This window comes from Typopeltis vanoorti, chromosome 11 (genome assembly GCF_054136105.1).
Source record: "Typopeltis vanoorti isolate ZY-2024b chromosome 11, IOZ_Tvanoo_1.0, whole genome shotgun sequence".
NCBI lineage: Eukaryota > Metazoa > Arthropoda > Arachnida > Uropygi > Thelyphonidae > Typopeltis > Typopeltis vanoorti.
Window position 1 is genome coordinate 81,075,727 of NC_143559.1, and position 13,625 is coordinate 81,089,351.

At 37.9% G+C, this 13,625-nt stretch overlaps 1 protein-coding gene and 2 non-coding genes across 3 annotated transcripts in view; all 3 read right to left on the bottom strand.

Annotated features, from left to right (window-relative positions):
• LOC150101787 (actin nucleation-promoting factor WAS-like) overlaps positions 1 to 2,935 on the bottom strand; it is a 112,846-nt gene extending 109,911 nt beyond the window's left edge. The window contains exon 1 of the mRNA XM_090400881.1: positions 2,746 to 2,935. Coding sequence (XP_090257007.1) covers positions 2,746 to 2,865 — 120 coding nt within the window. The 5' untranslated portion in view covers positions 2,866 to 2,935. The remainder of the gene's footprint in view (positions 1 to 2,745) is intronic.
• Positions 1,851 to 1,924, bottom strand: TRNAA-AGC (transfer RNA alanine (anticodon AGC)). The gene has a single exon. It is a non-coding gene; the product is annotated as a tRNA-Ala (tRNA).
• Positions 1,934 to 2,005, bottom strand: TRNAA-UGC (transfer RNA alanine (anticodon UGC)). Its single transcript has one exon. It is a non-coding gene; the product is annotated as a tRNA-Ala (tRNA).
• Positions 2,936 to 13,625: the final 10,690 nt, after the last annotated feature.

Sequence of the window (13,625 nt, forward strand, 5' to 3'; positions counted from 1 at the left end):
CTTGCCTGAAAAGGTTTAAACTGTATGCATAATATATATACATGTCCACATGGTTAGCCTAGTGGCTATGTGCTTCGCAACCATATGCCTGGGAAAGGAATGTCCTAGGTTCGATTCCCGTCTGTGACATGAGGAGCTTAAGGATCTTCCTCAGCCATAGCCTAGTTAGCCAGTCTTGGGAGTGGACAGTAGAGTTTTTTTCCCCAGTTTATCTGGGGTTTTTCATCCTGCAAGCAGGCAAACCGGCCCCATGAACACACACAGACACAGTCATGAATATTGCCCTTTGGGTATGCAGCAGAAGAGTGATGAACCAGCTGCATTAACATGCCAGTAACCCCTCATTAGAAGGGGACTCAACCCGTCATAGACGGATGAGAAGGATAGGATATATACACATTTATTTGTACATGAGAATAAACATTAAATTTCTCACACATACACCTATGCACTGCATGCTAGAAAGCTGTCTATTAATGTTCACTCAAATATCTTTAAGAACTATGAGTGTCCTTTTCATATCCATCTTTTGTGACAGAAATAATTTTAATTAAGCACTACTTACTGATGACTTAAAAAAAAAAAGGAGCTCATTAATCTTTGAATCAAAGCTGCTAATTAATTATAGAAAGAAATATATCCAGGTTCCAAAATCAATCCCCACTAGATTACTATTACTATTATTACGGGCAACTCCAGGGAGTCATTAGACTCATCGAGGGAGGCCCCAAATCATATTCATCACAACTATTCGACATTCATACAGTATCTATCATACCTCGCCTTAAACTCATTCACTGTCACAGCATCCACCACAGACTCTGGGAGCGCATTCCACTCATTCACTACTCTAAAAGTAAAGAACCCAGCTCTAATACCTTTACTAACCACACTTTTTCCCAGTTTCCATGGATGTCCCCTAGTCCTCCCACAGCCAGCCCTGTTCTCAAAAATATCTTCTGAATTAATTTTATAGAAACCCTTCAGTAATTTGAATGTCTCAATCATATCTCCCTTCCTCCGCCTATCAACCAATTTTTGCAACCCACAAATCCTCAACCTGTTCTCATACGGTTCATTCCACAGACCTGCTATCATCTTGGTCACTCGCCTCTGGATCCTCTCCACCTCCTCCCCATCAAGAAGAAACCTAGGTGACCAAATCTGAGCACAGTAGTCGAGATGGGGTCTTATCAAGGCTCGATACAGAGGAACAATAACCTGCTTGTCAACGTATTCTTCAGCAACCAAGTGATTTGATGAGCTGATTTGGCCACTTTTGCAATGTGTCCCCTAAATTTCAATTCCTTATCCACCAACACTCCTAAATCTCGTGCCTCATCAATTTCCTGGAGCACGGTTCCACCAATGCAGTAAACTGCTGCCAATCTTTTCACCCCAAAATGCATAACCTTACATTTTGCCACATTAAATTGACATCCATTCTCCTTAGCCCAGACCTCCAATCTATCCAAATCATCCTGCAAAATTTTGACGTCATCTGCATTCACTATTGCCCTACCCAACTTCGCATCATCCGCAAACAAATGAACTGTTCCTTTCCTATATCATTTATGAACAAATTAAACAGCAGTGGTCCAAGAACAGATCCCTGTGGCACACCACTAGTCACAGGCTGTCTTGTGGACTCTACTCCTGAGTAAACTACTCTCTGATATCTCTCCGTCAACCACCCTCCTATCCATCTCACCAACCCTATGTCCATTCCCATATGCTGCAATTTACTGATTAGAATTCCATGTGGTATCCTGTCAAAGGCCTTAGCAAGGTCCAGTAGAATCACTGTAAACCCATTACCCTTATCCAATTCAGCCGTCAAATACTAATGCAGGCACCGGTGGGATTCGAACCCACAATCTCCTGTTTGCTAGACAGGCGCTTTAACCAACTAAGCCATGGCACTCTGCAAAAATGGAGATGCCGGGGATCAAACCCGGGACCGTTCACATGCAAAGCGAACGCTCTACCACTGAGCTACATCCCCAATTTTTAGCCTTTTCAACCTAGATTTTCAACCCTTTTTTTTTTTTTTAACCTAAATCAATTCCCACTAGATTTTCAACTTCTTTTAACCTACTTTATGTAAATATTATTAAATCCTTTTAATTATTCTCATAACTGGTTTAGCTATAATGACCAGTATGAGTATAATTAGCATCAATTATGCTAAAAAAAAAAAAAAAAATCAACACACCAGTGATCAGAAAGAACACCTGAATAATGAAAATGTTCCCCTGAGCTGCCACCAACCAAGATAAAAGCATCTTTTTTTTTTTTTTTTTTTAAGTTAATACTACCTAAACTAGGTACATATAACATGCAACTATTTAAAAGAGTTAATTAAATACTTCTAGAATACTGTAGAATATATCGTAATATATTCTATTACGTAGAATCGTACTTTAATAAAATTCGCACTTAAGTCATTTCCTGATGTGTTAATGTCACAATATTAAATTTGCAAACATGTTGATTAGTGAATGATTCTGATCAAAAGAATAAATAAATAAAATTGCACAACATATCTGCTAGAAAGTTATATGCTTGTTGTTGCCTAGACGACAATGTGGACGATAAAAGGGTGGGCTTAAGCAGTTTACAAATATAATGAAATCTTATAATGTACAGAAAATCAACGCAAGAAACAGCGAAGTCAAAGTAGCATGGATTGCTAAAATGATTATACAAAAAAGTCAACAACTGCACATGGTCATTTAAACTTACCACGCATTTTCCACCAAGTAGACTAAACACAAGTTCATTCTCCTCTTGGGACAATAAAGCAGACGGTTTATTTTGGGGCTGAGGTGATTTCGTTGGAGCTGAATTGGGAAGATGGGACATTCTGATTTCTAAACTTCCATCTACGCTTTCATGCCGAGTAGTAATTGTTTCTTTAATTTATGTACGGTGCTGTTTCAGAGCGTACATGATTCACTCACCTGTCCAAACTACGCGTCATCACAAACAGCAAATTCTACTCACATACACCCATACCACTTCCGGGTAATAATGTAAATTGACAGTAGATGGCTCTCATATACATCCTTGTATGTATGTGTGTATATGTTCCATAGTCACCAAACTCGAGCAAGCCAAAATAAACAAAAACTATTATAGGATCGACGGGTTGCGATTGCTAACTGTCTGCAACACACATTAAATGCATACATATCTGCGTGTCTGCAGTATAGTTTAGACACAGATACAAAAGCATTACGTTGGTATCAAACTAAAAAAAAACTATTTTTAGTAAGGGCTGTACCTCTATCAAAGCTAGGTAAAAAAAGAAGTATATAATAGGATTATATACTTCTTTTTTTACTATATAATATAATTTTAATATAATTTTTGTTCTTTTATTCTTTATTTTCAGTTCTTTTAAATTCATAGTTTGCTTACTTCATTTTTTCATTAATAGTTTTATTCACGTTTATGAGATAAGCATTTCTACTTATTGTTCAACGCTTCTAATTATATACCGTCTCAGCTGTGATCAAGTCCTGTACCAAATACCGTGCCTTCAAAAATGCATACAGATACGTGAAATTAATAATCTTTTCTTAATAAAAGTCAATCTTATTTAATTAAGATCTCATTTAGCCTAGTTAGAGGGACTGATCTATTACCAAAAATAGCTTTGCTCTTTTGATTTGATAATTGAACACCACGAACTTTTCAGATTCAGCGTCATGTTGGTTTGAGAACGGAGACGAAACTGCTGATTTTATATTGATATTAAAGCTGAACAGCTACAAAAGCACACAACTAAAACCTAGCCTCTATAATAAACCATACAAAATTTACTTTATTTGAAAGATAAGCCTTTTAGTGGCTACAAAATTATGGTTCATTTGTATGTCATTTTAAAATTATAAATGTGTTTTACACACACACACATTATGAAAGACAGCCATTATTATTATTATTATTATTATTATTATTATTATTATTATTATTATTATTATTATTATTATTATTACGGGCCTCCAAGGAGTCCTTAGACTCATCGAGGGAGGCCCAACATCATGTCAAGAATAACTATTCAACATCCACACAGTATCTATCATACTTTGCCTTGAACTCATTCAGTCATGGCACCCACAACAGACTCTTGCAACTTATTCCACTCATTCACCACTCTCCAAGTAAAAAACCTAGCTCTAACACCCTTGCTAACCACACTCTTGCCCAGTTTCCATGGATTCCCCTAGTCCTCCCACCACCAGTCCTGTTCTGAAAAATATCCTCTGAATTAATCTTATAGAAACCCTTCAGTAATTTGAATGTCTCAATCATATCACTCCTTTTCCGCCTATCAACCAATTTCTGCAACCCACAAATTTTCAACCTGTTCTCATAAGGTTCAATCTATAGACCTCCTGTCATCTTGGTAACTCACCTCTGGATCCTCTTCACCTCCTTCCCATCAAGGAGAAACCCTGGCGACCAGATCTGGACACAGTAGTCAAGATGGGGTCTTATAAAGGCTTGATACAGAGGAGCAACAACTTCCTTGTCTCTGCTCGTCAAAGAATTCTTCAGTAACCAAGTCATTTGATGAGCTGATTTAGCCACTTTTGCAATGTGCCCCCTAAACTTCAACTCCCTATCCACCAACACTCCCAAATCCCTGGCCTCATCAATCTCCTGGAGTACAGTTCCACCAATGAGGTATTCTGCTGCTAATCTTTTCACTCCAAAATGCATACCCTTACACTTTGCCACATTAAATTGACATCCAGTCTCCTTAGCCCAGTCCTCCAATCAATCCAAATCATCCTGCAAAATTTTGACATCATGTACATTCAGTATTGCTCTACTCAACTTTGCATCATCAGCAAACAAATGAACAGTTCCTCTCAGATCCTTTCCTATATCTTTAATGAACAAATTAAATAGTAGTGGTCCAAGAACAGAATCCTGCAGCACACCACTAGTCACAGGTCATCTTTTGGATCTACCCCTGAATAAACTACTCTCTGATATCTCTCCATCAACCACCCTCCTATCCATCTCACCAACCCTATATCCGTCCCCATATACTGCAGTTTACTGATTAGAATTCCATGTGGTATCATGTCAAAGGCCTTAGCAAGGTCCAACAGTATCATTGTATACCCATTAACCTTATTCAGTTCAGCCGTCACTGTGTTATAAAACGTAAGCAAGTTAGTGAGGCATGATCTACCCTTCCCAAAACCATGCTGTCCCCATACAGTAACTCATTTTCATCAATCCATACCTGTATTTTTCCCTTGACTACTTTCTCCAACAGCTTGACAAGGACTCCTGATATGCTGATCGGTCGGTAATTTGCAACAGTAGTCTTGGAACCTCCTTTATGCAGTGGAACTATTTTCCCCTCTTTCCATCCCTTCGTGGAAAGAGGGGAAACTAGTGGCTAAACCAGACCCGAGACTCAGATTAAACAACATGGTCAAGGGCACTGGCAATTCTTTAGCCGCTTCACGTAAGACCAGTGCTGGTATACGATCCAATCCCACAGATGTATTCACATTAATGTTTTGTAATATACTAGTGACCTCCATTTCTTTCACCACAATTCCCGTATAAGCTATTGGTTCCTTCATTCCTGCCATATCACCACCTGGATGATAAACTCTTGCAAAGTGCTAGCTCAGTAATTACACTATATCAACTGATTCAGTTACCTCCCTACTATCGGCATTCCTTAAAATCATTCTGCAATATACATTTTTTCTTTTACTTGCAGCATGTCGAAAAAATTGTTTGAGATTCTCTTTAGCTTGCATGGCTAATTTCCTTTCATAATCCGCTTTTGCTTTTCTTACGACACTCGCTACCCTTCTGGCCTGTGCTTTATACTGTTCCTGCACCTGCAGGCACCTTTCTCCTTAAATTCCCTCCACAGTTGTTTCTTTTTTCGCAGCTCAAGCTTAATGGTGTTATTCAACCATCTAACCCCTACTTGATTTACTATCTGGACTCTAGGTATACAGTCAGCCATTACCTCCTTCGAAAGCTCCTTTACCGCTTCCCATGCACTATCAACCTCCAGCCCTTGCAGTTTTACATGCCATGTCACTGATCCAAGCAATCTCCTAAGCTTGCCATACTTACCAACCGGGTAATTCCATATATACCTTTCTTAATCGAAAATTCCATACATTTAGCCACCTCCCATTATGATCACTATCACCAGTTGGTGGCAACGTGGTCATATTCATTACAGTCAAATTCTCAGATGCAATTACTAGGTCAAGCACTCTCAAACCCCTAGTATTTTCCATTACATGCTGTCGCAGATAGACCCCTTAATAACTGCATAAAATCCAATTCCTTCCACCCATGTGTCCTCTTCTCCTTCCAATCAATCTTACCATAGTTGAAATCCCCCATAATAAGTACCCTCCTTCCATTCATTGCGTATATTTGTCTATGTATACTATCTCCACCATCTATTCCATCACCTGGTCTATATAAGCAGCACCTAACTGTATATTTTGTTCCACTAGTCTAAATCTCATACCAAATAGCCTCAAATGGGCTCTCTTCACTATCCTGCAGTTCAACTTCAATTCTTCTTGGCTGCAGTACATCAGCTATCATCAATAACACTCCTCCCCCATTCTTTTCTCTCTGTCCCTCCTGAACACACTATACCCTTCACATTCTATCTCACTAGCTATATCATCTTCTGTCAGCCATGTCTCACTAATGCCAATAACCTGTGGCCAGGAAGAGCCAACCAAAGCCAAAAATTCTTCTTTCTTGTTCCAAATACTCCTGGCATTAGTCAACATGAAGTGCAGAAGCCTGTTAGTTCCATCCCTATCTTGATACCTTATACTGACTGTCCCATTCTGATTTGTTGTCCTTCGTACTAGCTCAGGCATATTATACACATTCTTACACTCAACTGCCTCCCTGATATCTGCATATCCACTTCCTCCTATCCCCCCCCTAATAGTTCTATGTTCCCTGATTCTGCACACCCACTTTCACTTCATTCAGCAACATTTTTCCAGTCTCAGCACCGCAAATCCATGGTACCCTATCCATCTTATATAAGTCCTTTCGCCCATCAAACTCACTTCATGCGTCCACAAACTCCACGCCACTCCTCCTGCATAACTTGTGCATAAAGTCATTTGAAATTATGGCCCTTCTTCTCAACTCTTCTCTGTCATACCGCTGCAGCAGATTTGGGATTAAATTAATCCCAAATTCACAGCGATTAATATCCTCAGTACCATTCACAGTTGACTCTATCACCTGCCTCCCTAGCAAATTCCGTTTCCCAGTTTTTTGACCATTTACTCTACCCTTTATCAATAAATGTTCTGAATGCCAAGCGCCTAATCCATTTAAGTGCAAACTATATCTCTTAAAATACTTCTTCCTTTTATCAAACTCATCCCAAACATTCATAAAATGAATATTCAGTTTCATTTCATTACAGAAGCTTTTACACAATCTTGACATCATTCCATTTACTATAATTGTCCTTCTGTTTAATTCATCACTATCAAATCTTGGTAGCATATTCATGATCTTTCCACTTTGAACTTTCCACATCTATAAATTAACTTGTAAACGTATTGCTGACATTTGAAGCCATTCTGGATGCCAAATATACTGTGTCAAATGTCATCAATACGTTTACAAGTATAACTCCCCCATGTAATGTATATATTTTTTGCATTTCTCTTTTCATATTATGCACCGGATGAAGTCTTGTAAGAAGGAAAAAGAAGCTAGTGGTGCTCTCAAATAATAAATAACATTGTTCTATTTCGGTATTTCTCGGCTTCTACTCATTAATTTTTTTTAATGATTAGACACCATTACAAATATAGAGATGTAAATCCATTGCATCAATGGATTATTATGTTATATTACATTAAGGATTGTGTAGCTCAGTGGAAGTGGTGCTTGTGTCCTCTGAGCTAAGTCGCCCAAAGATAGACTTAACTTCAAGACTAGTCCACCGACTGGTGGAACTTTTCTTAAGCCTTTCTTCGACCAGTTCGTCCCAAGTTAGTCGATCTCTGACATGGGCAAGAGAGATTTTTACCAGGAAACTGCGGTTTTTCATCCCGTAAACTCAAGAAACTCGACTGTAGAACCCACATTATTTCTGACAGTAACATATCCTGTTAGGGTTGGGTACCAAGAGATGGCAGCACTTGTTTACCAGTCTCTTCGTCGGTTGCCGCTTATGATTGGTAATAATCTTGGGTCAGCTATCTCTGATTATTTATTGCCCATTCAGTCTCCAAAAGCTAGATAGGGTTAAAAGGTCTTGCCTACTCCGTTATAAGGGATTAAAAGGCGTTAGCTGATTTTTTAATTTTATATTATATCATATCATATTATATTATATTATTATAAAGGCCTGTGTAGTTCAGTGGAAGTGATGCTTGCATCTGCTGTGCTTAGCCGCCTGAATATAGACTTAAATTCAAGTCTAGTCGCTAACTGGAGAAACTTATTCTATGCCTTTTCTTCGACTGGTTCCCGAGTTAGTCGATCTCTGGCATGGGCAAGTGAGAGTTTTCTCCTGGAAACTCAAGAAAATCCAACGCAGACCAACATTTTTCACACAAAAACATATCCTGTTAGGGTTAGGTACCAAGCAGCACTTGTTTACCAGTCTCTTCATCGGTTGCTGCTTATAATTAGTAATAATCTTGGGCCAGCTATCTCTGATTGGTTACTGGTAAAGATTGAACTGCCCACTCAGTCTCCAAAAGCTAGATAGGGTTAAAAGGCCTCACCTACTCCCTATAAGGGAATAAAAGTCATTAGCTGATTTCTTATTATATATAATTACACAAATATAAATAATTACAGCATGGAGTGTGTTCTAACTTGTAATTAACTATCGTTGCCACTGATGTATTTTTTACTAATTTTTTGACTAGTCTGAAAACACTGTTCTAAAGTCACTTCAGGTTTCTAATAAGGTTGAGGGGGGGTCTCACAGCAGCAGTCTACGACATAAAGACATTCACAAATATCCATTCCCATGCTGGATTTGAAACCACAGCTTATTGGTCGGAGAGCAGATACGCTAACAATTTGGACAACTATCATCCAAATAAGGGATGATTAGAAAATGTCTGAAAAACATCATCATGTTTTCTTACACCTGTGCCAAGTGAAAAGGTTAGAGTTGGAAAATCTAACGTTTTCTCTCCAACAGACCAATTCTTTATCCATGCATTATGGCTGCCTTTAATTTTCTAGATTACTTGCCAGTGACACCCTGTAGTAAAAAAAAAAAAAAAAAAAACATTAATGCTTTGCACATACAAAAAAAAAAAGCTAACGCCTTTTTGTTCCAATAAAGGGAGTAGGCGAGGTCGTTTTTTAGCCATATCTAACTTTCGGAGACTGAGTGGGCAGTTCAATCTCCATTGGTAGCTAGTCAGAGATATCTGGCCCAAGGCTATCAGTAATTAATCGGCACGTAGTGAAGAAGGCAGCTAGTAAGTGCCGCCAACTGGTGGTCCTTAACCCTAACAGAGTATTTTTAATGTTTGAAAATAATGTGGATTCGACGGCCGATTTTCTTGAGTTTATGGGACGAAAAACCCGAGTTTCCGGGAGGAAAAACGCGCTAGCCCGTGTCAGAGATCGACTGACTCTGGAACCGGGCGAGAAAAGGCTTAGAAAACGTTCCTCTAGTCGGCGACTAGATTCGAACGCCTTTCGTCGTGCGGTCAAGCACTGTAGAGTGCAAACGCCACTTCTACTGAGCTACACAGACTCTTCTTTGCACATACAATAAATAAATAAACCCTTTAAGAGCCTTTTATTCTCTAATGGAAGGTGGATGAGTTCCTTTAATCCCAGGTAACCATTTTGAAAACAAGTTTGCAGTCAGTATATAACATTTAAGCCTTCACTGAAGCTTAAATGTTATATACTGACTTAAGCTTAAATGTTATATACAGTTAAGGATGAAGGATAATGAAGGAGGTAGCAGGGTTTTTTCTCCCAGAAACTCGGATTTTTCATTCCGCATAACAGATAAATTGGCTTTGAGAACAAACTTGAGAACAGACAAAACTACTATTGGTGGTGGTGGTGAGCAGTAGATGGCATTGGTGTAAGTTATGATGGCAGCGCTGGTGGAGCTGGCAAGTTATAGAGTAGGTTCCCTCCCCCAGTTAGTCTTCATACTCCTTGGAGGTGTTACACAATAAATAAATAAATAATAATAATAATAATGAAATATTTACACAAATCAGTTTAGAAAATAAGAAGAGAATGATATTATAGATGTCTTAATTAAGAAAAAAAAAACGCTGACATCTTTCATTCCTCAAAGAGAGCATGTAACGCCATTTTGTTTAAAAATTACCATATCTGAAAGAAAATTTATGACAAATTTAGATCAGATTAAATTATAATTAGGAGATAATTCTATTGAAAGCGTCGACGGCTATATTTATTTCAAACAATCAGCTAGTTTTACGGAAAAATAAGATAAAAATATAACCAAAAGTATCACACAAGGAATCAAAGCGTTTTGGCAATATGAAGATAGCTTGTTAGGACAGTTAAGAATATACGATATTTATCCATATGTTTAAAAAGAAACCAGTTTAACGAGTGCGTTAACTTTACACTCTACCAATGGAAGTGAGGCATGGACAATCGCTAAAAAACTTAAAGATAAATTGCGAGTAGACCAAGGAGCATCGAACCTATAGAATCAGAATGGAATCAGAAATAGAAATAGAATGAGAAATAAAAGAATTACAGAAACAGCTAAAGTAGGGGGGGATATTTAATGTCTTGTAAACAGTATAAATGGAAATGAGCCCAGCATATTAGCAGAATAACAGAGAGACACGAGCAAAGTTAATTACTGAGGGAATAATTATCGAAAAGGAAACTGAGCAAATAAAAAGACAGAGGATGATCTATAGACGTTTGGCATAATTTCGTGGACATTAACTAAGGATAAAAACAAATGAAAATTAAAGAAAAACATATGAAAAGTGCTGAATAAAACCAAGTTCTATTTGTTTTTATTCCATCCACTGCTAGATATATAGCCAGTAGCGAATGAAAAGAGGATTAATAAGGAGAAAAATGACTGGACGATGCGCTGAAGTTTCCATTTTTCTTTCATTTAATGCCTGTGGATGGACAATGGGATAGAAATTTTTCAGGAATAATCTGAAGATCAAACAAGAACTTTTCAGGCCTCCAATAAATAGGGTGATTGTATCACACTGGATGGAGAAATCATATATTAACCAGTCTTTAAAAGTAGCCTTGCGAAAATGACATTTGCAACCATAGTACTAGACCGCCCAAAGAAAGAAGTTCTAAGTTCGATACTAGTCTCCAAATAGAGTAATATGTTATTTAACCCTTTCTTCTACCGGTTCACGAGTTAGTCGATGTCAGACACGGAGAAGCAATTTCTTCTTCGGGATACTAACGTTTTTCATCCTATAAATTGAAGAAAATCGACCGTATAACCCAAACTGTGTGTCACACAATAATATATTACGTTAGAGTCTGGGACAACGAGAGGAGCGTGTGCATAGCCAAAAATTGACCGGCAATATGTTAGCTTTCATCGATATTTAAAATGTTTTTTCCTTTTACAGAAATTCTCTTTGTGAATCATTTCCATTTCTTTAAAAATGCTATTTGCATTTGTAAACTGTAGCAGTCGTTGTTATTATGTAACATATTTAGTACAATACCTGATCAGAAACTTATAAAGTCTATCTCTTTGCATTAAACTTTAGGAGGCATGAAGAGAAGCAAAGGACACGAGGTTAATACAGTATATCTGTTAACTGTGTATTCTGTTCTCTAACAAAAAATTTTTCCTCTCTTCCACCTACAATGATCTTTATTCCCAGCTGGAGACTACGACGAGTGTTCCAATAATTCAAAGACACATGGTCAATTTTAGCAATAAAATTAGACTGATAACCTTGATGGAAGATGATCCTCCCTTCCTGAATTATGCTTACTCGTTGATCCACACTTCACCGTGTGCAGGTATTCGAAACTAAATCTGATCGAATGAGTTGGTTAATCATTACTTCCCAAATGTCGTATGTCTGTATATGTGTGTGTGTGTGTGTGTGTGTGTGTGTGTGTGTGTGTGTGTGTGTGTGTGTGTGTGTGTGTGTGTGTGTGTGTGTGTGTGTGTGTGTGTGTGTGTGTGTGTGTGTGTGTGTGTGTGTGTGTGTGTGTGTGTGTGTGTGTGTTTCTAGGAGAAAAACCATCAACCTCCATAAATCACCATTTGCTGGGCTGTATTTATGCACTGGCGCATGAGGCTCTATAGCTGGGGTTCCCGAAAATTTAGAGCCAATTTAATTGTCCCAAACAATTATTGAGGGGCCCAGGAGCACTCCAGCGCCTCGGGTTTCTCCCGCCTCGAAAAAAGTGTAAGCACGGCGCTGAACATTCCATTGAAAACACCGGATAAATATTCCTCATTTCATAGACAGGATTTGATTCCAGGTTTGTCCAACTAAAACAGTCGTCTAAACAACTGAGTTACAGAGACATCAAAAGATGATCCCATTATTTTTTTTATTAATTGTTTGAATTAATTGCATTTTAGTAGTATTGTTTATTTTTGATAGATCAGTGAAACTGCGTATTGTCTGTTAAATTTGAAATCATGCAGACAGGCCCTTCTGTAGAAAAAAATAAATTAATGAACATTAGTATTACACTGAATACGGGAATTATCAAAAGTCTGGTTTTGCACAACATAGTATTGACATTAAACATAGTATCCAGTGGGATAAAGCTCGTCTTCTCCACAGAAGCAATTTTAAATATGAACACCTTTTCAAAGGAAGTAGAGAAGCCCTTTTGCACTTGGAATTGGAACGATTCTCTCTCTCTCTCTCTCTCTCTCTCTCTCTCTCCTAAAAGCTTGGGAGACCATCATTTTATGTAACCATCAACAATACTTTTAATATTATTTACTAATATTAATGTATAACGCGGCAGCTTTTTTTAATTGCAAACTGATCGGTTTATGTACCTTGTATTTCTGTTCTTTGATTTGCTTCTTGTTTCTACACATTGATGATACATTGTTATTTTCAGTACGAAATATGTGTATTTTCATTAAAGTTTATCATAATCATTATCAATTTACTGATATGTACTCTGAAGGGGTGTTCAGGGTACTACGACAGCACTACCTGATTAAATTTATATTCTTATTCATCTTCTATCACAATTTTACTCCAGACTGGTCTATTGCTTAGCAGCACTTCAATATTGTCATGTCTAATATTTTGTGCTTCTAAAGCACTTCAGACTGAAACAATCCACCCAGACCTTGGACCCAAAGAAAAGGACCAAAAGGAAGACCCAAGAATCTTTCTTTGGGGCCTTTTCCTGCCATCTCTTGGCACCAAACACCCGTTTTGCTAAATTTTTTTCACTTTCATTCTATTTAAGTAACCACACCATACCCCACTTAGATTAGTTCTGCCTTTGCTTTGGTTTTACTTTGCATTGAGCCAAAGAAAAACTTTGCTTTGGCTCAATGCTTGTTTAAGGATTCTATGGATTTCTGCAGCAGCGTTTTTGCGGTTGAAGAAAAAATT